At 49.9% G+C, this 27,619-nt stretch overlaps 1 protein-coding gene across 1 annotated transcript; it reads left to right on the top strand.

Moving 5' to 3' along the window:
- Nucleotides 1-166: 166 nt before the first annotated feature.
- LOC134434351 (olfactory receptor 14A16-like) lies at nucleotides 167-27,180 on the top strand (the record flags this gene model as incomplete). The annotated part of the gene is made up of 3 exons (XM_063183021.1): nucleotides 167-628; nucleotides 26,431-26,569; nucleotides 27,128-27,180. Coding segments are annotated over 3 exons (654 nt in total), but the record flags the coding sequence as incomplete, so codon positions are not given.
- Between the last annotated feature and the right edge of the window lie 439 nt (nucleotides 27,181-27,619).

The raw sequence follows: 27,619 nt of genomic DNA, 5'->3' as shown, positions 1-27,619 counted from the left end.
CTGCACCACTGTCCCCAAAGCCATGCACAATTCCCTTTGGGACACCAGGGACATCTCCTACACAGGATGTGCTGCACAGGTTTTCTTCTTTCCCTTCTTTGTGTCAGTAGAGTTTTTTCTTCTGACCATCATGTGCTATGACCGCTACGTGTCCATCTGCAAACCCCTGCACTACGGGACCCTCCTGGGCAGCAGAGCTTGTGCCCACATGGCAGCAGTTGCCTGGGCCATTGGCTTTCTCATTGCTCTGCTGCACACAGCCAATACATTTTCCCTGCCCCTGTGCCATGGCAATACCCTGGGCCAGTTCTTCTGTGAAATCCCACAGATCCTCAAACTCTCCTGCTCCAAATCCTACCTCAGGGAACTTGGGCTTCTTGCTGCTAGTGCCTGTTTAGAACTCACATGTTTTGTGTTCATTGTTTTCTCCTATGTGCAGATCTTCAGGGCCGTGCTGAGGATCCCCTCTGAGCAGGGACGGCACAAAGCCTTTTCCACCTGCCTCCCTCACCTGGCGGTGGTCTCCCTGTTTGTCAGCACTGGCTTTTCTGCCCACCTGAAGCCCCCCTCCATCTCCTCTTTATCCCTGGATCTGGTGGTGTCAGTTCTGTACTCAGTGGTGCCTCCAGCCCTGAACCCTCTCATCTACAGCCTGAGGAACCAGGAGCTCAAGGCTGCCCTGTGGAAAATGATGAATGGATGATTTCTGAAGCCACCAATTTCCCATTTTCTACTTCATAGCTTTTGAAATAGAACTTGTGACAGGCCAACAGACGTTCCCATGTCCTTTGGTAATCTTCAGTGGGTTTTTCTCTTAAAAAACTATCCTCAATGAAACTTTTTAATCCCCCCATCAAATTCACTGTCTGCCTCTTGAATGTGACCCATAAGCTCTGCAAACTAGGGCTTGGGCTATTGCGTTATTTGAAGAAAATAAAATACCTTGCAGTGCCTGTTTTATCTGGTCTCCCAGCTCTGAGACCTGCATGAAGTTTGAGGGGAGAAGGAGAAAACAGTCCCAGCAGAGCAGCATGGCCAGGGAGCAGCAGGGATTGGTCCTTTCAGAGCTGTTCTGCCCAACTCCACCCTGTCATTCCCAGCCCTGCTGTGGCTGTAAGGCCGGAGTGCTCTGGCTGCTTGGTCACTGTCCTGCTGCGTTTCCCTGCTGTGGCCACAGGCAGGGCCAGGCCTTGGGCACTGCTGGGACACAGCTGGGCTCCAGCACAGCAGCTCCATCAGCAAAGGGCATCTCCTGAGGGCAGGGCAGGGGGGCTTCGCTCTGCTCCAGAGCTGCTGTCAGCAAAGTGCTCCAGGAATGCCCTGGCACAGCAAAACCCAGTGCCTGGGGCAGGGGGGGAGTGTGCAAGGGGGGCTCACAGCAGTGTCCTGGCACAGCCAGAGCTCCTGGCATGGACCTGAGGCAGCAGCAGAGCAGGGCCTGGGCTGTGTCTCTGTTCTGGGACAGCCTGGGAAGGTGCCCCAGGGCAATTGTCCCACACCAGCCCCTGCAACCACCATTGCCAGCACTGGCCTCTGCCCTCACCTGCAGGAAGTATTTTGTCCCTGCACGGAGGGACACCAAGTGACCAGGCCAGCAGGCTATGTTTGCTCTGTACTGAGGAGATCTCAGCAGTGCATCGTGTGTGGGGGGGAGATGAACCCCAGTGAGCACAAACACCATCAGCAGCACCCGGGGGTGGCACAACTCCAGTGGCACAAAGAGGGCCTTGAGGCCACGTCACTCTGGAAATAACGTCCTCTGGGAAAACACCTGAATTCTTTGCTGGGTTGTGGTTAGGACTGCATAGAGAGAAATATCCCAGGCAGGGAGGCTCCAGGAAAAAATGTTCAGGGCAGCCATGGACTGCACAGACAGACATTGGATACAGTGAGGGTCTGTAGGGAGAAATCAGAGCTGCCTCCCTTCTGAACCAGCCCGAGGACCTGGACAGGGCTGTGCTGTGTTCTGGGCACTGACCTGGAACTGAGGGAGCTGGAAAAGGCCTTTGGTGTCAGGGCTGTTGAGAAGGCTGGGCAGTGTCACTGTGGGACCTCTCTCAAACCCCTTGGAAAGGCCAGAGCCATCCCAGAGAGTCCTGGGCACTTGGGAAGGGCAGACATGGAACCAGTCTGTAAACAGAGCAGGGAGGGGGACTGGGAGAGTCACAGCCTGCTCAGGCTCAGTAGGGAAGGGGATGTGGCAAATCCTCCTGCAGCCATTCCAGGCACTGGCAGGATGGGGCAGGGACTGCAGAACCCACGTGGGAGGGAAAAGAAGGGGATGTTGTGTGCCCAGACTTCTGCCAGGCCTGGGACAGGGTCTGCTGTCGTCTCCTCAGAGCCAGACTGGAGAGAGCTGGGCTGAAGGCATGGAACATGGGCTGGGTGGGAATTTGGCTGAACAATGAGGGTCAGATGTCATCCATGGTACAGAGTCCTCTTGGCAGCCACACCCTGGTGACATCCCTCACTGACCAGCCCTTGGCCACCACTGTGGAATATTTCTATTGTCTCTAAACCCGCATGAAATGTACCTTCAATTCCTTTGTGGATGCTGCCAAATTGCAGGGAGTCTGTGACTGAACTCATCTAGTTCATGGTGACTGCAAAATGTAATTGGGCAAGGTGACTGAATTGGGTAAATTTGTCTTGCCATCAGGTGCCAAGCAAGCCCCAAGAAGAGGCAGAGAAATTTATGCATCAGAAGAAAGACAGTTCAATAGGGAAAAACCCAAACCAAATGAAAAAAAAAGACCCCAAACCAAATTAAAAAAACAAAGCAAGATCTACCCACAGCAACACAAAAACCCCACAAACAAACCAACCACAAAAAGCAAAGGCCACAAACAGAAGAAAAGCAAATCCACCGGAAATCTCTAATCAGCAGAAAATGTTTAATCACATTATGGCAGGAGAGGATTCTGTATGTGTAGGTGCTGTTTTGAAAGAAAAATGTCTTAAAAAGAAAAGAATCCCCTACCCCCCTTGTGCCCCCCGCTTCTCTCAGTTGATTGTGGATCATGGTGTGACATGGAATGGAACATCCCTTGGGTCAGCCCAGCCCAGCTGTCCCATCCCTGTTCCCCAGGAACACTTGCCCACCCCAGACCCATAGGTTAGGGGGGTTGCAGATGCCTCATGCGTGGGAGCACTGAGACAAGGACAGGAGAACAGAACATTTACTCTTGTCAAGGACAGCAGAACAGAACAGAACAGCCTTGGAGAAACTGATTGAGGATGTACCTCTGGCAAACAGAAGTCACACAAATACAAGCAGGATGCCAGCTCTGCATGGTTGACAAAGCAGAAGTTATGCAAAACAATAATATTGCTCTTACTCAAAAGGAGGGTTCAAGGAACAGCCGCCTAAAAAGGACACTGGATGTTGAAGACAAAACCCAAAGAACCATGAAAGGATTTGTGATAAGGGGTGCAACTATGTCAAATAAACTCAAAGGAAGTGGAGATAGCTAATGGATACATAATCAGTGTGTGTGATAAAAACTCTGTTCATTCAATGCTTAATGCACTCCAATGGAGGGAGGATGGCCCAAGGGACAACCATACTGTAATAAAGAATACCTGCTTTCAAATACTCCAAACTCTGTTCAGAAATTTCTGTCCAGTTTGTTTCAGTATCAGTGGTGTCCTTGGCTCTATTATGCCCCACAGTTTCACAAAGGCCCCTTGGCTCCATGAGGTCCTGCTGTAGAACAATGGACCCTTGTTTCCATTGGGTTCTGTACTGTCAAAATGGCCTCCTTGGTTCTTGTCCTGGGGTGACGTTATGATGTTGTATCCCCATTCATCTGTTCTGTGCCTTTAAGACTGGCTCTGAAGAGTGGAAGTTTTGTTTGGATTTCTCTTATCAGGGACACAGAGACAGGCAGTACATAGGGCTGTTTTTCACTTCTTGCTTCAACTTGCTGCTTTGCTTGCTCCCTTTTCTGCTCTTGCTTCTGCTCTGCTTTGGCCTCTGCTTATTACCTAGTTCTAGCTAAACAGTCCAAATTCCTTCCTGGACTGTTTCTCCTCTCCTGTTCCTGTGACCATCTCAAACCTGCTCCGGACTGGGACCCGGGAACACCGTTCAGCTGCAGCAGCTGCCCCAGCGCCGGAGGGACTGAGAACAGAGCAACCACCCCCGGAAGAGACTTTCTGATTTTGTCATCTTTGTCAGAGCGGTGTCATCAGGCATTGTTCATTTTGTCTGCTGGGAGGTGCTGTGCCTGAAACAAACAGGTTCTTTCCACCTCTCTCCAAGGAATTTTTTCCCGAACCGGTTGGGGGGAGGGGCCATGTGGGTTTTGCTTTCCAGAGGGACCCTCCTTTGCAGATTCTTTAACAAATTTGCCCTAAACCAGGACAAAATATTGGTGCCCAAACGTGGGGCGAGAGAGAGAGTGGAAAAACCCTGTTTTGACTGCATTTTAGTTGCTATTACTCTGTGTTTGTTTAAATCAGCTAATAGCCATGCTTTTTGAATTCATAATGTTTATTGGGGTGAAGGTTTGCATGCATTTCTGGTCCCTAGGGTTTTTTGAGATTTTAATACCTCTCTGGTCCCTAGGTTTATTTTCTTATCCAGAAATAGCTTTAGTATTGCCCCTAATACGTAGTTTTTACATCAGAGGGGCAGTGACCAGAGTAGCTATCCTGCTGGGCTTGGTGGCAATAATGTGCAAGAAGTTTATAAACATGCTAGGGTCTGCTCCAGGTATGAATGGTTCATGGCTATGGTTATGCATCCAGTTTGTTGCAGGAGGAGCAGGAGGGAATGAGGTTTTCAGCCTCTGCTTTCCTTCTTCTCCTGTGAATCAGTTGCATCACTAGTGAAGGATATTCAGTTTCCCCTAAATGTTAAAGAAACCATCTTCCTGGTATTCAATCTGGTAACCTTCCTGTATACAGCCTGCTGCTTCTCTAGAATGAGGGCTGAGATTTCTAGACGGGCTGATGAGGCCCCTGACTCAGGAGTAGACCCCGGTGTGGAAAATACTAAGTGGTGTGGGAAATGGGAGGATATGGGCCAAATCCTGAAGGAATTCTCTGACCCTATGGTCTGGGATTTTCCCCATGAACAAATTCAGAACTCAGCTGAGGTGGGGAAATATCTGAAAGAGAAGTACCAGGATGAGCCTAAGGAGAGGAAGGTCATTGCAGTGAGCTGGGCCCTGGCATATGCTTATCACACACTGCTAGATACTGTCGGGCAGCAGACAGAGGCAGGGGGGCAGGGAGATAAATCAGCAACTGTCCCGGTGACTCAGGCTGCAGCTAACACTCCAGGCTCGAAGCCAGCATCTAAATCCATGGCTGTTGCTGCCAGCACTAGAAGTGGGAAATGCACGGACAAGACCAATCGACCAGTGGACGATGATGATGATGATGAAGGTGAAGGAGAAGGAACCTCAATGCCTCCTGACATAAAATCAGGAGTCAAAGCAGCAGGTGCAAGATCAGATGCAAATATTGAGTCCTTTTCCCTGAAGGACCTCCGTGGCCTATGGAAGGATTACACCAGACGACCTGATGAATCCATAATTAGTTGGCTGGTCCGTCTCTGGAACGCTGCAGGCAAGGCTACAATTCTGGATGACACTGAAGCCAGGCATTTGGGATCCCTGTCACAGGATCCTGTCATAGACCAAGGAATGATGAGGGGGGCTAACTCTCACAGCCTCTGGGAATGGGTCCTAAGAAGTGTAGCAGAAAGATACCTGTGTGCAGACGATCTCTATATGCAGCAAACTCAGTGGAAGACAATAGAGAAAGGGATCCAATGCCTGAGAGAAATGGCAGTGGCAGAGATTATCTTCTCAGATGATGTAACAACCAGGAAACCAGACTTAGTACCATGCATATCTGTGATGTGCTGAAAACTCGTATGACTTGGGCCACATGAATATGCTTCTGCCTTAGCCATCATGAAGAGGGATGAGAGGGGTGAGACTGTGCTTGACAGGACAAGGAAGCTCCGAGCATATGCAGATGCTGTACATGGCCCGACACATGCCAGAATCGCAGCGGTAGAAACACATCTGCAGAACTTAGAGGATAAGATAGAGGAGAACCATAAGAAGCTTAGAGAGGAGATTAAAGAAGACCTTCTCCAAATTTCAGCAGTACAGATCTGAGGTTCCGGTATCCAAGGCAGACGTTTCCCAGATGGTGAGAGAAGGTACACCCCACGAGCTGAGCTGTGGTTTTACCTGCATGATTGTGGGGAAACATGAGAAGGTGGGATAGGAAACCTACTGCTGTTCTGGCACGATGGGTGCGTGAACTGAAGGAAACCACCAGAAGGAAAGCTGCTCCAGTTGCCCGTAGCTGAACGGCCAGGTATGATGATGATGACATGTCTGATACCCTCGAAGGAACATCCAAAACATATGCCCAGGGAAAGAAGGATAACCAGGCTTAGAGGGGCCCTGCGTCTAGCCAGGTAGAGGCCAGGGAAAATCGTGTTTTCTGGTCTGTGTGGATTTGTTGGCCTGGCACATTGGAACCACAAGAGTACAAAGCTTTGGTCGATACTGGTGCGCAATGTACATTAATCGTATCAAGACATGTGGGGACAGAGTCTGTTTCTGTTGTTGGTGTGACAGGGGGATCCCAGGATTTCACTTTGGTGGAAGCTGATGTGAGCCTTACGGGAAATGAGTGGAAGAAGCATCCTATTGTGACTGGTCCAGAGGCCCCATGTATTTTGGGCATCGACTACCTTCGGACTACCTTCGGGTACTTCAAAGACCCAAAAGGACTCAGATGGGCATTTGGAATAGCTGCTGTAGAGACAGAGGGCATCCAGCAATTGAACACCTTGCCTGGGTTATCTGAGAATCCATCTGCAGTAGGATGCCTGATGGGAGAAGAGCAACGAGTGCCAATTGCCACTTCCATAGTGCATCGACGGCAGTATAGGACCACTCGAGATGCTGTGATCCCCATCCATTAGATGATCCGAGAGCTGGAGAGCCAAGGGGTGGTCAGCAAGACGCACTCACCCTTCAACAGCCCCATTTGGCCTGTGCGAAAATCTGAAGGAGAATGGACATTGACTGTGGACTATCGTGCATTGAATGAAGTGACTCCACCACTGAGTGCCAGACATATTAGAGTTCCAGTATGAGCTTGAGTCCAAGGCAGCAAGGTGGTATGCCACTACAGACATTGCCAATGCATTTTTCTCCATTCCTCTGGCAGCAGAATGCAGGCCTCAGTTTGCTATCACATGGATGGGAGTGCAGTACACCTGGAACCAACTGCCCCAGGTGGGGAACTACAGCCCCATCATCTGCCATGGACTGATCCAGACTGCACTAGAAAGGGGTGAGGCTCCAGAACATCTGCAGTATATTGATGACATCATTGTGTGTGGGAACACAGCTGCAGAAGTGTTTGAGAAAGGGAAGGAAATCATCCAGATCTTCCTGGGAGCTGGTTTCGCCATTAAAAAGAGCAAAGTAAAGGGACAAGCTCGTGAGATTCAATTCCTGGGAGTGAAGTGTAGAAGTCCATCCGAAAATCGTTCATTTTTTGCCTCACAATTGTCATGAGGAAAAGACTACTGAAGGGTTAAAACTGTTGAGCCACTTGGGAAAGAAAGTCTCATGCTTATCTAGTATGTTCATAGGTGATGTTTGCAGAACATGCCATGCTGTACTCGAAGGGGGCATGCTGCCCTTTTCTGGACAATTGAACTGGACTTTCTTCCAAACTCCTGGCCTGGCTGGACTGAGCTCTGGGGTCGCTCCCCCCCACTCCATGAGAAGACCCCTCTTGCCTGTCTTCAACCACCGTGACGGACCAACAGAGATGCAAATCCCCTCATCAAGGAACCAAGAACCCCTCTGTCACCCTATTGGCACCCCCATGGCAACCTCCTTCCAGAGACTGGGACTGTACCCCCTCCCAACTCAGGGAGGGGGGAAAAACCTGCCCAGGGTAAATGTACCTGTGAGCATTTGGCCATGAAAACAATGGAACTGTCTCACCCCCTCTTCCTGTTCCTCTTCTTCTCCCCTCCATGGAAACCTAATTTCAGCCACCTTTCCCCCAACCAAGAAGAGTATATCTTGGGATTCGGTTCGACTGCCCTTCGAGATCTCCCCAAAGTGTGCACCAGCGAGTTTCGGCAGTGGGACCCTGAAGACATCACGTTTTGGTAGCTATACCCCATTCCCTGACCTTCTTTCCTCCCTTTTTCCTTGTCCTACCCTTCTCTTCCCCGGATCCCCTAACCAAATGCATATTTAGCTGTGGTTATCATCAATAAAATTGCATTTTGTTGATTTATTACTGAAAAACCCCTGTGCCTTTATTGGTTATTTTTGCACCCAAAAATCATTCGTCACCCATTAATTACGGGCGGACCTTCACATGAAGTGGCAAGATGGATGGCGTCAGATTCCTATAGATGTCATCAACAAGATCACAGCAATGTCTCCACCCACCAATAAGAAAGAGACACAAGCTTTCTTGGGTGTAATAGGTTTTTGGAGGATGCATATTCCTGAGTACAGTCAGATCGTGAGCCCTCTTTACCTGGTCACCCGCAAGAAGAACAATTTCCAGTGGGGCCCTGAGCAGCAACAAGCCTTTGTCCAGATCAAGCAGGAGATTGCTCATGCAGTAGCCCTTGGCCCAGTCAGGACAGGACCAGAGGTAAAGAACATGCTCTACTCTGCAGCCGGGAACCATGGCTTGTCCTGGAGCCTTTGGCAGAAGGTGCCTGAGGAGACTCGGGGTCGACCACTGGGATTTTGGAGTCGAAGCTACAGAGGGTCTGAGGCCAACTATACTCCAACAGAGAAAGAAATCCTGGCTGCCTGTGAAGGAGTCCAGGCTGCCTCGGAGGTAATAGGCACTGAAGCACAAATCCTCCTGGCACCCCGACTACTGGTGCTGGGGTGGATGTTCAAAGGCAAGGTTCCTTCCACTCACCATGCCACCAGTGCTACATGGAGCAAGTGGATTGCTCTCATCACTCAGTGTGCCCGTATAGGTAAACTGAATCGCCCTGGGATTTTGGAGGTAATTACAAATTGGCCCGAAGGTGAGAATTTTGGTGTCACAGATGAAGAGGAACAAGAACCAGTGACACGTGCTGAAGAGGCTGCTCCCTATAACCAACTGCCCCCAGAGGAAACACGCTACGCTCTTTTCACTGACGGTTCCTGTCGCATCGTAGGGATGAACCGGAAGTGGAAAGCAGCCATATGGAGCCCCACAGGACAGGTTGCACAAGCTACCGAAGGAGAAGTTGGATCAAGCCAACTTGCTGAACTCAGAGCTGTTCAACTGGCCCTAGACATTGCTGAGAGAGAGAAGTGGCCAAAGCTCTACCTTTATACTGATTCATAGATGCTAGCCAATGCTCTGTGGGGATGGCTGGAGAGGTGGAAAAAGGCTAACTGGCAACGTAGAGGGAAACAAATTTGGGCTGCTGATGAGTGAAAAGACATTGCTACCAGGGTATGGAGGCTACCTGTGAAAGTCTGCCATGTTGATGCCCATGTCCCCAAGAGTAGGGGCAATGAGGAGCACCAAACCAATGAGCAGGTAGACCAAGTTGCAAAGATAGAGGTGTCCAAAATAGACCTAGATTGGGAACATAAGGGAGAGTTGTTCCTAGCTCGATGGGCCCATGATGCCTCAGGCCACCAGGGCAGAGATGCCACCTATAAATGGGCACGAGACCGAGGGGTGGATCTAACCATGGACAGTATTTCTCAGGTTATCCATGACTGTGAGACGTGTGCTGCCATCAAGCAGGCCAAGCGAGTGAAGCCCCTGTGGTACGGTGGGCGGTGGTCCAAGTACAAGTATGGGGAGGCCTGGCAGATTGACTACATCACACTGTCCCAGACACGCCAGGGCAAGTGCTACGTGCTGACCATGGTGGAAGCCACCACTGGATGGTTGGAAACCTACCCTGTGTCTCATGCTACAGCCCGGAACACCATCCTGGGCCTTGAAAAGCAAGTTCTGTGGAGACATGGCACCCCTGAGAGGATCGAGTCTGACAACGGGACTCATTTCAAGAACAGCCGTATCAACACCTGGGCTAGGGAACATGGCATTGAGTGGGTGTACCATATCCCTTACCATGCACCAGCTGCAGGAAAAGTGGAGAGGTACAATGGACTACTAAAAACCCAGTTGAAAGCTTTGGGTGGGGGATCTTTCAAGAATTTGGAGCAGCATTTAGCAAAGGCCACCTGGTTAGTTAACACCCGAGGTTTCACCAACCGAGCAGATCCTGCCCAGTCTGAGTCCCTGAATGCAATAGAAGGAGACAAAGTCCCAGTGGTACATATCAGAGGTTTGTTAGGGAAGACTGTGTGGATCAATTCTGCCTCGAGTACAGACAAACCCATTCGTGGGGTTGTCTTTGCTCAGGGACCAGGTTGCACGTGGTGTATAATGCAAAGAGATGGAACAACACGATGCGTACCTCCGGGAGATCTGATTGTGGGGTAAGAATGATGTGCAATATCACTGTTCATTGGATGTTACTGCCATTGTCTGTACATTAAACCATACAGACATGAGATAGAAGGAAATGTGTAAGAGTTGAAGGTCTGGGCAAGTGGAAGATGGAGAAGGAAATGTCTAAGTGTCAAAGGTCTGAGCAAGTGATAGATGGAGCTTTAAGTGACTAAAGTGACAAGGGGGAATCCTGCAGCTCTGTAATATAGGGCCTGGATTCAGTGGTCCAGTGTGGGGATGTGATGAAGGCATGATGGGTATTGCTTGTAATTTTGGGGAAACAGATGGAAATTTTGTATGAATAATGCATGATGTGTTGTAGTATGTTGATGATATGGGGATAAGGGGTGGAATGTCCTGGGGTGATGTTATGATGTTGTATCCCCGTTCATCTGTTCGGTGCCTTCAAGACCAACTCTGAAGAGTGGAAGTTTTGTTTGGATTTCTCTTATCAGGGACACAGAGACAGGCAGTACATAGGCCTGTTTTTCACTTCTTGCTTTCAGCTTGCTGCTTTGCTTGCTTGCTTTTCTGCTCTTGCTTCTGCTCTCGCTTTTGCTTCTGCTTATTAGCTAGTCTAGCTAAACAGTCCAAATTCCTTCCCAGACTGTTTCTCCTCTCCTGTTCCTGTGACCATCTCGAACCTGCCCCGGACTGGGACCCGGGAACACCGTTTGGCTGCAACAGCTGGCCCAGCGCTGGAGGGACTGAGAACAGAGCAACCACCCCTGAAAGAGACTTTCCGATTTGTCATCTTTGTCAGAGCGGTATCATCGGGTATTGTTCATTTTGTGTGCTGGGGGGTGCTGTGCCTGAAATAAACAGGTTCTTTCCACCTCTCTCCAAGGAATTCTTTCCCAAACCGGTTGGGCGGAGGGGCTGTGTGGGTTTTGCTTTCTGGAGGGGCCCTCCTTTGCAGATTCTTTAACAAATTTGCCCTAAACCAGGACAACCTCTGTTCCCAGCCTGGGCCAGTGTCTCACTGTCCTCAGTGTAAAACAGCAGCTTCCTTAGATCCAGCTTCAATCAATTGGCAGCTGAAAGCCATCCCCCTTGTCCTGTCACCACAGGCCCTGTTAAACACTCTGCCCTCTTCTTTCCTGTGGGACCCTCCCAGTCCTGCACAGCCACAGTGGGGCCTCCCAGTGTCTCCTCTTTTCAGGCTGAGCATCCCCAGTCCCACTTGGACAGCAGTCAGTCAGATCAGGGGATGTCAAGGCTGAAGGGTAGCAAATAGCATCAGGAACTGAGAGATGGAAGTTTTAGACCCAGATTTGCCTCTAAATGTACAAAATTAATAACAGTGGAGGGAAAGATGGTGGGACACTTGTTCTAACTGGTGAATTTTATTTTTGTCTTCTTTTCTGTCATGCTCATGGTTTTTCTGTTTGAAAGGAAGCTTGGCACAATGTCCACTGTCTTCTCCATTTGTGAAACACCAAGCAGAGTCTGGGCAGGCTGATGATGCAGAGCAAAACCTGCAAATATACTGGTGATGCTGAGTCTAGGGATGCAGCTAAACCCAGCCAAAAGTAATTTCTGGAAAGTCAAGCCTGGTTTACATTTTCTTGAGTTTGGCTATGCCAACTTAACCAGTCATTTATAAAAAAAATAAATAAAAAGCCCAAACCAAAACAGACAAAAACCCAAATAAACAAACCCATGCAAACCAACCAAGCAAATAAAAAACCCCAAATAAAAACAAAGGGAATAAGGAGTTAGTGTTAGTTGTGAGGATATCACAGCAGGCAAATGGCTGCTTCCCACAGGATCACCATAAAAAGCCACATAAAACAGCTGCTCTAAAATATACACAACAGGAGAAAAATAAGAAGTGATACATGGCAACTTTGGGGGCAGCTCCACATGAAGGTGAAGGATGAGCAGTGGTTCAGACCCAGAATTCCCCATCCTCCAGGCTGCTGTTTGCTCCTGATAAAAGACCCTTGCAGGACTGTGGCCCCTCTCAGCGCAGTGTAAATCATCCCCACAGCTCTCAGCTGAGCCACTGGCATTTCCAGAGCAAGATCCAGGCACAGTCCTGAGCATCTGTGGAAGATCCTGAGCATCTTCATGCCTAGAACCACAAAACAGCTCAGGCTCTCCCTGGACTGGGTTTTCAGGGGAGGTTTCCATATGCCTGTGAGATCTGTTCATCCCTCAACACATCTGAATTTATGTACAATGATGCATTTTTGTTCCTTCCTTGTTCCTGTGTGCCAGTGAGGAAGCATCCATGTGAATGGAGGATGCTGTGCACAGGAACGTTTATTCCTGGATTGCCATTTTGCTTCACTGTCACTCAGCTGAACATGGTCCTTTTCTAAGAAGGACTTAGAAGAAATGTGTAGGAATTTTGGCTCTGAGAGGAGCAGAAAGCACATTTTCTACACTCCATTCCCAGCAGATGCAGTTTCCCTGGCAGAACAGTGATTGCCATTCATCTTCCTGGGAAGATTGTGAAGACATTCAGAGATCACAGGTTCAGCTGGCTTTTGGCTTTGTGTCCCTCATTTCACATGGCCAATTTCAAGGGCCATTAAAAGATGCTCATGTTTGCCTTGCTACCCAGAAGTGCTGTAGTTATTTCCAGGAGAAAACAAAAAAATTGATTGTCCTCTGGTGTGGTAGAAATCCCACCACAATTGTGACTCTGTGAGCAAAGACAGCCTGTGCTTTTTGGGGCTGTAACAGCTGAGAGCGTGGCACAGCAGTTTTTATATTATTTTTAGAGTGCTGAAAACATTGTTCCTGTCTCAGTCGAGGCGGTCATGACATTAAAGCAGAGACCACAAGCAGTCTCAGTCTCAGTCTCAGTCTCAGTCTCAGTCTCAGTCTCAGTCTCAGTCTCAGTCTCAGTCTCAGTCTCAGTTGTCAACCGTTAGCAACCGTTTTCAACCGTTGGCAACCATTGGCAACAGTTGGTAACACTTTATTAGTGAAAATGGCTGATCTTTTATACACTTTCCAGTTGTTTCCCATCCAGCTGCAGAATGCTCTTATCTTTCTTCTCTCAATCTCCTTGGTTCAGCTTCTTCTTCTTACTTCTCACTCCTTTAGCTAACAGGCCCGCTGCTAGCCCCTTCCACAATTCCCCCTTTTTTTGTTTTTTGAACTGTAAATACAGCTGTTATGGATTTTTGCAGGGCTCTTTGCAAAAACCCAAGCTGAGAGGGGACACACAAAATCACAATTACAACCATCAACAAAGTTCCCATTCTTAATACAATTGTTCCTGTCCTTCATCCATCTTTAAGTACTGATATATGGTCTTAGCCAGTGTCATCCGCATGTTCTGCTTCAGCTGCGGAACCATCGATCCTGTCCTTTCCCACATGCTCTAGGTAAGGTTTGACACAACGAGCGGGAACCCATCAAGGACCATTATCTGTCAAAACACAAGCAGAACCCCTCCCCCAGGTTATCAGTTCCACTGGACCAGACCATATACCAGTAATGAAATCCTTGACCCATACCTTGACATTTCTATGAAAATTTGGTTGCTTAGAATTCAAAGAAGAAAAATGGCAAAAGATTGGAGATAACTGTGAGTCAGGTAAGGGACGCAAGAAGTTTAACACATAAACAGCTTTATCTAATCTCACTTGAGGTGACTTCTGTTGCATTCCCCCTTTTTGTTTTTGAACCTGACGTTTAAGAAGTCCGTGAGCTCTTTCAATAATTTCTTGGCCCATGGGGACATGTGGAATACCTGTTGAATGCTCAATGCCCCAGGCACGAAAGAATGCTTGCATTTTTTGCGAAGCGTATGCTGGGCCATTATCTGTTTTTTACGTGACACGGAACACCTAAAAAAGAAAAAGCATGATAAAAATGACGAATAGCATCTCGAATTTTTTCTCCCCTGAATGCTGAAGCAACCGTTGCATGAGAAAAAGTATCAACTGTAACATGAACATACTTAAAGTGACCAAATTCTGGCATTTTTGTAACATCAGTTTGCCATTCTTCTAACGCAGAAAGACCTCTAGGGTTGGTACCATATTATTGAGTGACATGAGTCATATGACAGTCAGGACAAGAGGAAAGAATAGATTTTGCTTCAGCAGTAGACAATTTGAATTGCTGCTGTAAAGCTTGAGCTTTCTGATGAAAAAATTGATGGGATAAAATTGCCTGCTGCAACACATTGGGTATAGTTTTGATTGCAGCAGCAGCTACTAAAGAGTCTACATAGGCATTGCCTTCAGCAAAAAATCCTGGCAATGATGTATGGCTGCGAATGTGCATGATGAAGTAAGGATGTTTTCGAGCACCAATAACTGTCCATAACTTCACTAATATGGTAAATAATGGTTTCTCTTGAATATTGTAAAGCACTGCTTGATCTAAATGCTTAACCAAATTGGCAACATAAACTGAATCAGTAACTATATTTACAGAACCAAGAAACAAAGTAAAAGCCAAAAGAACAGCAGAAAGTTCAACCAGTTGAGGAGATCCCTGCTGAATCACTGTCTGATATTCCCAGTGATCATCCTTTCTCCAAGCCACAACTGCTTTTCCGGTTTTCCTGGACCCATCTGTAAAAACCGTTATACCTTCCACTGGAACAGGAGAACAAATTTGCTTGCCTTCAAAAGGAATCTCTTTAGTCAGTGTTAGAACAGGATGAGAAGGCAAATGATATGAGATTTGGCCTGTAAAACAAGATAAGGCAGATTGCAATTCATGATTATTTTGAAAGCACCATTCAAAATACCACTGTTGTACAGGTATCACAATGGTCACAGGGTCCTGTCCCAAAATCTCATGACAACGCCTGCGGCCCTTGATGATAATATCTGCAAAAAGCTCATAAAGTCCTGGAGCTGTTTTCCGAGATCTGAAAGATAAAAATATCCATTCCAGAATATGCAATTGACCTTCCCAATTATCATTCCATTGACACAGTATTCCACATGGTATTTCATGGTCTTTCAAAATAAACAATTGAACACCAACAGAGGTATCTATCCTGTTAACAAATTTGTGTGCTAGGGCTAATTCAACTTCTTCTAAGGTCTTTTTTGCTGCTGAGGTCAATTGCCTCTCATCAGTAGAGGAAGTGATGCCTGAAAGCAAATCAAACAATGGCTGCATCTGATGATTAGTTATGCCGAAATATGATCGAATCCAACCTATTAAACCAACCAATTTCTGTACATCAGTAGATGTTTTAACATCAATGTCTAACTTTACAGGTTGAGGCATAACTTGAGTGTTGGTCACCAACATATCTAGGTATGTCAAAGGCATGTGTTACTGCACTTTCTCTGGAGCAATGATCAGGCCGAAAGCTTTCAAATTTGTCACAGCACATTGTTTAAGAGCTGACAACTGTTGTTTGTTGTCAGATGCCAACAAGATATCATCCATGTAATGATAGCAGTAGGAGTTTTTAAATTGCTCCCGGACTTTCGACAAGGCCTGTGCCACAAACCATTGACAAATAGTTGGCAAATTTTTCATGCCTTGTGGGAGTACCTTCCATTAATCTTTAATCAGGTTCAGCATGATTTATAGAAGGCACCGTAAAAGCGAATTTTTCTTTGTCCTGCTCAGCCAACAGAATAGTGAAGAAACAATCTTTTAGGTCAATAACAACTATTTGCCATTCCTGTGGAATCATCGTAGGTTTAGGAAGGCCTGGTTGTAAAGCTCCCATTGTTGCCATTACAGCATTTATCTGCCATAAATCATGTAAAAGTCTCCATTTTCCTGCTTTCTTTTTTATTACAAAAACAGGGGTTTCCAGGGACTGAATGATTCCTCAATGTGTCCTGCTTGCAATTGTTCTGTAACTAATTCTTGAAGGGCAGTAAGCTTTTCAGTAGTCGGGGCCACTGGTGAACCCGGACAGGCTTATCTGTCAACCATGTCAGGGGTACAACTGGACGTTCATTGCCCTGCAACACAGTGGCCCCCATTAAAAATTCGTAGTAATTTTGACGCCCCATTGAGATAAACAATCTCGTCCCCACAAACTTTGAGGAGCATCAGCAACATAGGGTCTGATGTTGGCTTGTTGGCCATCAGGATGTTTCTCATTAATTACAATGGCTGACAGGCCACCTGTTGTAGCACCACCCAATCCCAGGAGTCCAAAACTTGCATGAGTGAGAGGCCACGATTGAGGCCAGCAAAGTCACAAGAGTGTTGTGACATCTGCTTCTGTGTCAATCAAACCTGTTACTGATATAGTTCCTGGATGACATCCACTGGTGGTGAGAGTGCATGTCTTTTCTGGACAGCTCTCTGTTACTTTCTCAGTCCAGAACACTTGAGGTACTCCTGTTGATCCAAAGCTTCCTGTGCCGTGACTTCGGTCCACTGTATTTGGAACAGAACTCACAAACGGTGTAAGTTGAGCAATGCAAGTTCCTTTCTGAATAGTGACAGGAGGATCATCAATGGATACCATGGCATGAATCTGCCCTAAATAATCAGCATCAATAAGCCCTAGATGCACATGAATACCTCTAAGTGTAGTACTTGATCTCCCTATCAAAAATGCACTCAATCTCCATCCTATTGCAATATGAATCCCAATATTACCAGGTAGATGGTGCCTGGGCTAGTCTGACCCTTGCTGCTGGGCCAAAGGCAGCAACTGTGGTGTTTCACCCCAGAGACACCTTTAGCTTGCTGGAGGTTGCAGCTGGGCAGCTGAAAAAGTCCAGGCTTGTTAGGAACTCCGTTTACCTCAGGAGAGAAGGCTTCAGGCTATGGTGAGGAGGAAGGAGATGGATTCTGTCAGAGGGTTAATATCCAGAGTTTTATTCCATGGTCACAGAGGTCTGAATTGTAGTAACAGCTCCAACAGAATCCCGACTGCATGGCTTGATTGGGCTTTTAAGCTCTGGGACAGGGGGAGGGGAAGGGACAGGTGAGCCACCAACCAGGTGGGAGGGGCAGAGTCTCAGGGGAGGATGACACTCAGACAGGCCAATGACCTCTGGGCATAGGGGTATCTTTTGAACTTGACCAACCACAGGACGACCTTCCTGGAATGTTAAGCCTGATTTACAGGACTCACTCAGTCAGGGGGCGAGGGACCTGGAAGTTTAAAACAGGATATTACAACACACTGCAACACTGTCCTATTGGACCATAGGCATCAAGGGGTACCTTACATATTTCTTTTGTTAAAATGGTTGCTGTGTCAGCTGTGGGTATATCAATCTCTGCGGACCCGCTTGTTGCCCCTGAGTATTGTTCACAAATGGGTAGCCTTGCAGGGCTGGGAAGGCCCGCATTTGCTGTTGTGGTTGTTGGGGTATTTGTTTCCCCACGTGCCCCCTCATGCTCCTCTTTGGGTTTCCCAGCAATAGCTGACCATTTGCATGATATTTACTCCTGCATTGCTTAGCATAGTGCCCAGATTTAGCACAATGATTGCATACAACATCGCTGCTTGCACTTGGCCTAAATGTTGTTTTCCGGACAGTGCACTGTGACTTTACATGCCCCCATTGTCCACAATTATAACACTTGGCTGGAGGTCTTAGCACTGCAGCAAAAGCTGCCATTTTATGCTCAACTGAACCAGCTTTCGAGCAAGCAGTAACCATTTCAGACAAGGTGGGTTCCCCAGGCAAAGTATCAATAATCTTTCTGCAATCTGGGTTTGCATTTTCTTTAGCCAATTGTACGCACAATTTGTCTCGCAAAGTTTCATCATCTACCTGTTTCTCAATAGCAGCAGCAAGTATTTCTGCAAACTGCAAAAATGGTTCTCTCATCCCTTGTTGTATAGTGATATATGTTCTGTTTTGGAGCTGCCATTTCCATTGTTTTAGTTAAAGCACCCATGCCAATTTGCTGAGCTTGTGCCAAAATCGAAGGATCCCACCTTGCCTGTAAACAACACCCACAGCATGATGAGGGTCGTGTTGAGGCAACTGCATATTTGTTGAAGTGGTGCACTCAGCCACTCGCCTCCAAGTTTCTTGAAATACACCATATTGTCCTGGCTGGAATAGAATTGTAGCAAGATGAGTGATGTCATAAGGTGCAAGCAAATCTGCATTAATTACACATATCAATTTCATTACCTCAGAGGAATTAATACCATACTGAGCTACTTTGGATTGGAGGTCTTGCACAACCCTCCAGGCAAAGACGTGATGAATGTCGTTCTGTCCTGTTCCAGGAACTGCTTTGAAAACTTTCTATGATGTCCCAATTCTTTTCTTCAACTGCTTTCCTCCTAACAAATTCCCAAAACTCCTGAGGGTGTCGAGGAAGCACAGTTACTTGGCATGGAGGAAAGTCCATGGGGCAGTAAGGCTAGAGCTCTTAGGAGATGAAGGGACCAGAGCTCCCTGCCCCAACTCAGGTGTTACTGCGAGCGACTCATCACTTGATTCGCTGTTGCTGTCACTGTCAGGTAAAGAAGGATACGGCCTTACAGATTGTTCAAGCCACTCAGAGGGGAGCAGGGGGACGGGCGGCTGGACCAGAGAGGAGGGAAGCGGCGGGGCAGATGGCTGGGTTTCTCTCTCTGCTAAAGACATTTCAGCTAACTGGCGTAGCAGTGTAGTATATACAGGCACCCAGCCACCATCGTGAGCTGCTGCGCAGGTGTGAGATAAGGAGGCTTAGGGGTCTGATAAGAAGAGGCCAGGGGAGGTTGCCCAGAAGTTTTGGCAGCTTTCCCAGAAGCTTTGGCAGCGTGCCAGGTAACTCCCATGGCATCAGAACTCTCTTCACCAAGTTCCCCATCAGAACCCCCTTCTACCTCAGAGGCCCCCCCGTCAGGTTCTGTTATCAGTCCTGACTCTTTGTCCACGTCTTGCTCCGTTTCTCTATTTTCCATTCCTTTAAAGCCTCAAAGAGCAAGTTCCAAGTAACTGCTAAATCAACAGCTGTTTTATCTCCCGCTCAAATGACTTGCCAAAGTCTGTCCATGACTTTTTTCCATGCCTTAACACTAAATGCTGTGTCGGGATCAGTGCCAAAATTCTGTGATTTAGCCCACAGCAATATATTACGAAGTGCATAGTCTGATGTATTAATTCCCTTATTTCTTAACAAAACATTCCATGTAGTCAGAACATTTTCTTCCTCTTTAGATAAATTTTGTCCCATTATTACTAGTGGGTGGCTCATCTACTTCCAGGTGTCTTGATTGGAGGGAATCAAGTCCGGACCTCCCTGTGGCTTACACCTGCCACTCTCAGCTGCACCAATGCCGCCTCCCCCACTACATCCCAGTGGGTCATGGTTGCCAATTGCTAGGACCCCGTATGGGCCCCAACGGACTGTGTTCTTATCATGTTGGGGATCACCAAAGTGTCGCAGTCGAGGTGGTCACGACATAAAGCAGAGACCACAAGCAGTCTCAGTTGGCAACAGTAGGCAACACTTTATTAGTGAAAATTGCTGATCTTTTATACACTTTCCATTTGTTTACCCTTCTTCTACCTTAACTATTGGCCACAATAATTCAATACCATGCCATTAGTGAAAAGTTATTCTGACTCCTCCTAACTTTCTAAAAATGCCTCATCCAGCTGCAGAATGCTCTTATCTTCCTTCACTCGATCTCCTTGGTTACAGCCTTGGAGAAAGCTCCTTATCAGCTTCTTCTTACTTCTCGCTCCTTTAGCTAACAGGCCTGCTGCTAGCCCCTTCCACATCTCTGCACCCTGACCATGCCCCATCTCTGCCTGTGCCCTCACGGGAGTGCAGGTGCTCTCGCCCTGACCACGCCTCCTCAGCGCTTGTCTCAGCGCAGGCGCAATCTTGGGAACACCCCTTCTGCCTGTGACCGACACTTGTGCTGCCCCAATCTCAATCTGGCTCCGTCCCTGCTCAGCGGTGTCCGTGCCGGGTCTACGAACTGGGGAAATCCCCTCCCCTCTTTCCTGCCCGCACGTGTCTGCAGTGTCCTGCAAACCTTCTCTATTCCCGCCGACCGCTTCCGCGTTCCCCCGCCTCTGGGGTTCGCCACTCTGTGGGGCATAAAGTGGAGACCCTGTCCAGGCTCCCTTTGACTCCGGGCTAACGGCGGTGCCTCGCGCCTCCTCTGACAGCCAATCCCAATATGGTGGATGGCAAATGGCGTTTATCAATGGTTACACAGGGTTATATATCCTTGCTTCTGCTTGCATCACAGAACGAGAGTTAACAGCCAACAAAACAGGGGGCTAAGTAACTTTAACAGTAAAGGTGAGGGGTTCTGTCTACCCGAACACCGCGAGAACTTGCAGTCTCCTGTCCCTAATCTCCCATACCCAGATAATAAAAATGTGCTTGTATATTATGAGATGAACGGGTATTAACACCTGTGCCCCTTTCCAGGCAGGCATCAGCTGTGTGCCCATGAACAGGCAGTGCCACTTGTGCCCTTAGGTGCCCAGTTACGATTGGATCTCTCAGAGAGCACCTAAGGGAGAGCAGAGCACCTTGCAAGCTGCAGGTCCCTGACAGCCCCACAGGGCTCCTGTCCCATTAACATCTGCTCTGCTCCAGTCTGAAACAGGGCCCAGCATGGTGCCGGGATCCTCAGAGAGCTGTGTGCTGGAATTCAATGCCCTCCCCATCCTGCAGCAGCCCTGCATTTCCCTCCTGCAGCCTTGGTCTCCAGCACAGCCATGGAGGCTCTTTGGGCTCTGGACGGTTGCTGCAGCCCCCAAGGGCAGCTGAGCTCTGCCTTTGGCACAGTCAGGCCTGGCCAGTGCAGGCCATGCTCAGCAATTGCTTGTGTGTGCCTGGCCTTGCTGTCAGCCCCAGCAGCGGCTGCGTGGCCCCTTTGTGGCCCTTTGCTCAACCAGCCATGGTGGCCCAGCCCCTGTGCAGGCCCAGCCCAGGCCAGGAGCATTGCGGCTGGGAACGGCCCCTGTGCCGTGGTGCCCACAGCAGCCTTGGGGCTCTGTGCCCCATGCCTCCCTGCTGGGCAGTCTCTGCCAGCTCCTGCAGAGCCCATGGCACCTGTGGGGCTGCACAGACAGCCCTGCCCTGGGCTCTGCCAACCTCTAGGCCAGTAGAGAGGCAGCCAGGGCTGGCCATGTTTGGGAACAGGCCTGAGACCGGCAGGAGGATGGAGCTGGGCCATAGCAAAACTCAGGCTAGGCCAAAGCTGGGCTCAGCAGCCAGGGCTGCCAAGGCAAGGGCACAGAGGCTGGCACTGACAAATGTCCTGGGCCCCTCCCTGCTTAGTCCATGACACCAAGGGCACAAAGCAGCCTCCTCTCTGGGCCACTTGCCTGTTTGCAATGCCTTGCACAGGCGCTGGCCCTGCCCCACAAGGCCTGGCCTGAGTCCTGCCCCTGCACGCTCAGCCAGGGTGAGATGGACACTGATGGTTTATGGGCCAGGCTCTCTGAGTCCAGCCCAGCTCCCTGCAAGCTCTGCCAGCTTCCCTGAGCTCTGGGCAGCACCAAGGTCCTCTCCCCAGCCCAGCCCAGCAGGCTCTGGCCCCACAGCTCTGCTCAGGCCAGGCTGCTCTGGGCACTGCCCCATGGCTTCAGCCCCTGGCGAGGGCACAGCAGCAGCTGCAGCTGCCACAGGACTCAGCCCCAGTCATGGAGGAAGGTGCTTGGCCAAGGCCAAAGGAGGCTCCCTGGCTGCCCTGCTCCCCTTGGGCTGAGGTGCTGAGAGCTCTGCAGCCCCTGCTGCCATCCCATCTGCCCAGGGCAGCACAAGAGCTCCAGCCTTGGGGCCCTCAAGAGCTGCTCCTGCTCAGGGCCCAGGGCCCATGCCAAAGCTGGGGCAGCCACAAAGCTGTGCCCATTTCTGTTCATTGCTGCTCTGATGGGGGTGGATCCTCAGCCACTTAGAGGCTGATGATGAATTTTAATCCTCCAGAGGGCTTTTCTCTCTTGAGTACTTCAGTTCAGGAATTCAGTGAGACAAGGTCACAAAAATTTGCTCAGAACACCAGAACAAGAAAAGCCAGTGGGAATAATTTTCGTTTTCAATTCTTCTGTGGTTAATTAGACAAATTTCAGAAATGTATTCAAAGTGAATCTGCTAAATTGAAAAAAAGAAAAATAGCGAGAATTATCCCGGTCTGTTAAATTTTTTTCCTGTTTATAGATTGATATTAGCAATGTCCAATTGATATTGACCCCCAGCACCTTCTAATTCAGCCTGAATAGATATGAAAATCAAGACCCTTCATGGCTGACAATCAATCACACTTTGTCCCCACCTCCTCCTCACCATTTCCCTCATCCAACTCCTGGAACTCCAATGGATCAGGAATGGCGTGGGCAGCATGACCAGCGCACTGATTCTTCCCCTGTGCTCACAACTTCTTGGGCAGCACCTCAACTTCTGTGTCCACTTCTGGGCCCCTCAGTTTAGGAAGGACATGGAGGGGCTGGAGCATGTCCAGAGAAGGGCAACAAGGCTGGGGAGGGGTCTGGAACACAAGTCCTGTGAGGAGTGGCTGAGGGAGCTGGGGCTGTTTATCCTGGAGAAGAGGTTCAGGGGAGAAAGGTGGTGTCAGGGCACAGGTTGGACTTGATGATTTCCACGGCCTGTTCCACCCTTGCTGATTCTGGGATTCTTTGAAAGAACCCTTGGAGCAGTTGCAGGAGGAGCCCTGGGCCTCCTCTGAAGAAGCTCCAGCAGCCCAGGTCCCTCAGCTTCTCCTGCCAGCCCCAAAGCCCATCCTGTCAGTCCTGCAGAGCCTCTGCAGCTCCTCCTCATTGCCCAGAACAAGATGCCCCAGAGCCAGACACAGCAGCCCAGATGGCCCCCCTGGCCTGGGGTGCCTCTGGCAAGGGAGCAGCAGGAGGCACTGCAGGAGCCTGCAGACAATTCCTGCAGCACTTGTAGGATGATCCTGTTCCCCAAGGGACGTTCCCATGGTGCTAAGTCAGGAACTGCAATGGGGAGTGGGGCCAGAGAGGAAAGGGCATACAGGGATGGGCTGTTTGCAGGGCAGTGAACAGAGGTGGGCAAGAGCAAGAAATTTATACTGGGGAAAGAGTAAAGAAAGCAAAGGTGAAGCCGAGGAAATGCTGAGGGCACTTCGGTGGTGGCTGCCACACAGCCCTGGCTCTAAGCAACAGCACCTGCAGTGGGACAGGAAATTCCCAGCTGATGGGAACAAACTTTCTGGCTGACTACAGGGGCCAGGAAAAAGCTGAGTGGTTTCCCTGGTGTCCTCCAGCCCTTGCTGGCCCCAGGGACTGATGGCATTTGTGCTCCCTCAGGTTCATGTCACCACACCAACAGCATGGGGGTGCTCCTGCCTGCTCTGTGCAATGCAAACAGGGGCTGCTGAGCCAGTGCTGCCATGTCTGTGCCTGCAAGGATGGGGCATCTTTGCCAGCTGGGGGAGAGGCCAGGGCTGCAGAGGGGGGATATTGTTGGCAGCTCCATGAGGATGCTCTGGGACGCTGCCCTGGGCTGTGCAGTGCACTGGGGATGGATCAGCCTCTGCTCTGCTGCTCCTTCCCGTCTGCCCCAGGGCCCTTGCAGAGCCCCAGCCATGCTGTTTGCCCCCAGCCTGCCCACAGCCAGCCTGGGACTGCTCACAGGGGTTTCTGTTCTGAGCACTGGCCTGGGTGTGTTCTTGAGAGAGCCTGGGCAAGGAGCCTGGTGCTCCCAGGCCCTGGCCTGAGGCCTCAGCGCTGCCCCTGCAGTGCCCATGGCCTGTCCCTGCTGCAGCTCTGGCACTGCCACCCCCAGGGCTGTGCCCGGCCCTGTGAGCACTCAGGCCTACAGAAACACCAGGGCCACCAGGGCAGTGGGGCAGGGCCATGGCAGCAGCACTGGCAACACCAAGTGCTGCTGCTGCTGGGCACAGCTGCTGGGCCAGCACTGATCTGCCGCCAGCTCTGCACACAGACATTGCTGCTGCAGCTCCAGGGAAGGCAACAAAAGGGGGATCTTCAGTGAAAACTTTTCTGGGAGATCCTTTAGTTAATTTAAAGTCACCAAGAGTGCAGCCCCTCATTGACACAGACTGTGGCCACAAGGAAGGTGGAGAGAAACAAAATGAGAAATGGCACGAGGAGTGGCTTTTCTTTGTCAATGTCACAGACATCTTTTGTGGAAAATCCTTTCTTTAGGATTTTTCCCTTACTGGGAGGCCCCAGAAAGAGAATATAAACAATTGGTGTCTGCTGCTGTGGAATGCAATAGCTGCACCTGTGATTGGCCCATGTTCCATGTTTACAATTAAGGGCCAATCAGAGCCTGAGCTTTCTCTGGGACAGAATCAGAGAGAGCTCTTTTGTTTATTCTATTCCTATTCTATTCTTAGCTTAGCAGCTTCTGAACTTTTCTCTCTATTCCTTTTAGTATAGTCATAATGTATCATATATGTCATAATTAATAAATCCAGCCTTCTGATCATGAGTCAAGATTCTCGTCTATCTCTCTCACCCCTGAGGAACCTTTGCAAACCATGCAACATGTCAACAATATGAAAAAACTAAAACAAAGAAAAAGAACCTCCAAAATGAAACTAACAAAAAGTATCAAAGATTACAAGTGATTTTCAGAAATTGACCAGCAGTTTAATGTTTCTGAAACCATCCAGTCATCAGTGTCCACACTGCAGCCTTGTGCTCCTGGTTCCTCAGGCTGTAGATGAGGGGGTTCAGGGCTGGAGGCACCACTGAGTACAGAACTGACACTGACAGATCCAGGGATGGGGAGGAGATCCAGGAGGCCTTTAGGTGAGCAAACATGACAGTGCTGAGGAACAGGGAGAGCAGGTGAGGGAGGCAGGTGGAAAAGGCTTTGTGCCGTCCCTGCTCAGAGGGGATCCTCAGCACAGCCCTGAAGATCTGCACATAGGAGAAAACAATGAACTCAAACCAGACTAGTCCTAAACAGGCACAAACTGCAATGAGCCTTAAGATTCCACTCCATAATTCCTACAGGACATTTAAGCCCCTGCAAGGAGAAGGCACTTGCCTCATCAACCTGAAAAACATCTCCAACTGCAATCAGCAACAACCCATGGCTGAGGCAGCTCTCCTGTGCAGCACAGCTGGGCCCTCCTGGGGCTCCATGGTTGCACACCCCAGCTTAGCTCTGGTCTCAGAAGAGATTTTTGGGTGAGCAGCTGAATCCAGCACTTTCTGTCCTTCCCATGAACTCAGGAGAAGTGTCAAGAAAGCAATAGGTTTAGGCTTAACACATCTTTCCTTTTCCAGTTTTAGGCTAAAAGACACTTGACTGAGATTGAATTGGTTCTGGTCATTGTTCCTTCTGCCTTGATGTTCTCCATGCCAGCTGTGTCCTCGCAGAGAGGAAAGAGTGCTTGTGAAGAGTTGGCAAAGAATGGCTTTTGCCTAGGAAGAGAGAAATGAAGGGCTGAGCTCTGATCAGAGATGGTTTGCAGTGTCCTGACCCTCCCCCTACCTCCCCCCAAACCAGTGGGACAACAGGTCTACCCCAAATGCAGAGGGACAACAGGTCTACCACAAATGCAGAGGGACAACAAGTCTACCCAAGCTCTGGGGGCACAACAGGTCTCCCACAGCTATGGGGGAACAACAGGTCTACTCCAAATCTAGAGGGACAACAAGTCTACCTGGGCTCCAAAAGGACAACAGGTCTACCTCAGCTCTGGGGGGACAATAAGTCTACCCCAAATCTGGAGTGACAACAGGTCTACCCCAAATCTTGAGGGACCACAGGTCTACCCTGGCTCCCGGGGGGACAACAGGTCTACCCTAAATCTGGAGAGACAACAGGTCTACCTCAGCTCCATAGAGACAACAGATCTACACCAGCTCCATAGAGACAACAGGTTTACCCCAAATCTAGAGGGACAACAGGTCCACCCAAAACCCTGCTATATAACAGATATACCCCAGCTCCATAGGGACACCAGGTCTACCCCGGCTCCGGAGAGACACCAGGTCTACCCCAGCGACCACAGACGGCAGCAAACGGGTTCCCTCGCACCACGCTCCTGGCAATGGGAGAGCCAGGGCCGCTACCGGCTGCGTGGCCAAGCCCCTGGCCCACGTCTCGGGCCTGGGGGCCACGCAGAGGAGAGCGCCAAGGCGGGGCCCGCCGACAGAGACCTCGGAGCAGGAGGAGGAGGAGGCGGAGGAGGAGCGCGCCACAGACCGGAGCAGCGGGCTGGCCGCTGGTGCGAGAGAGAGCGAGAAAAGCTTGTGTGGAGGGCTGATTGTCAATAGATGGCAGTGAGGGAGCTGTTGTGCTCCGTCTGAAAGCCTGAGGCAGAATCAGGTGGTCTAGAATGATTTAGCACCAGGTGCCCTAGGATCATGTGGTCGGTGCCGGGAGAGAGGCAGCTCCACATTTGTCCAGCCCTGCGGTGCCAAGCAGGAGCGGTGCTCTTGAACAGGTCCATCCTAGGGCGGGTGGGCACCACGGGTGGGCTCTGGCCCTGAACAATTGTGCCCGCCAAGGCGGGTCCTCGGCTTAAGGGTGGGCAGAAAAGGGACAAGGTGCCACCACCTCGGCTGACAGCAGTGCCCAGGGGGGCCAACGCCAATGCGAATGGGCTGGCAGAAGCCGGGCTGGAGTAAGACACGCTGGCGGCTTCTGTGTCCACCTGGCCTCAGCCAGCAAACGTCTCTGGGATGGTCTTTGGCCCTTCTCTCTTGAACTCTCAGGATCCTCTTTGGCCCTTCTCTCTCGGCCTCTCTGGATCCTCTTTCTCCCTTCTCTCTCGCCTCTCCAGATCCGCTCTTTCACGCCCCCTTGGTGAACTTGCGGAGCCGGCCACGACAATAGGTCTACCCAGCACCTGCTGAAATTGCACCAAGTCCCGCCGGAGTGAGGTAGACCTGTTGTCGCTGGCCGGCACCCGCCACCCAGGGGCAAGGCTGACCCCCGGCGGCCCCGGAGCCGGGGTAGACCTGTTGTCCCACTGGAGCCAGGGTAGACCTGGTGTCTCCACAGAGCTGGGGTAGACCTGTTGTCCCTATGGAGCTGGGTTAGACCTGTTGCCCCTCCAGATTCTGGGTAGACCTCTTGTCCCCTGTGGCTGGGGTAGACCTGTTGTTTTGTTTGCGTGCTCAATTGTGCCAAAGTCTCCTGTCACCTGAATCATCTGCTGCAAGCATGGGGTACTGGTGCAGAGCCTGAAAGGCCAAGAGGGGCAGGAGAGCTACTTGATGCCCTTGAGCATGCTGAGGGGGAGCCCAGGGACACTGCCATGTGGATCTCAGCA

Source organism: Melospiza melodia, unplaced genomic scaffold, assembly GCF_035770615.1.
Source record: "Melospiza melodia melodia isolate bMelMel2 unplaced genomic scaffold, bMelMel2.pri scaffold_35, whole genome shotgun sequence".
NCBI lineage: Eukaryota > Metazoa > Chordata > Aves > Passeriformes > Passerellidae > Melospiza > Melospiza melodia.
Note: the sequence above shows the minus strand (reverse complement) of the source record. Positions and strands in the feature narration are given on the sequence as shown.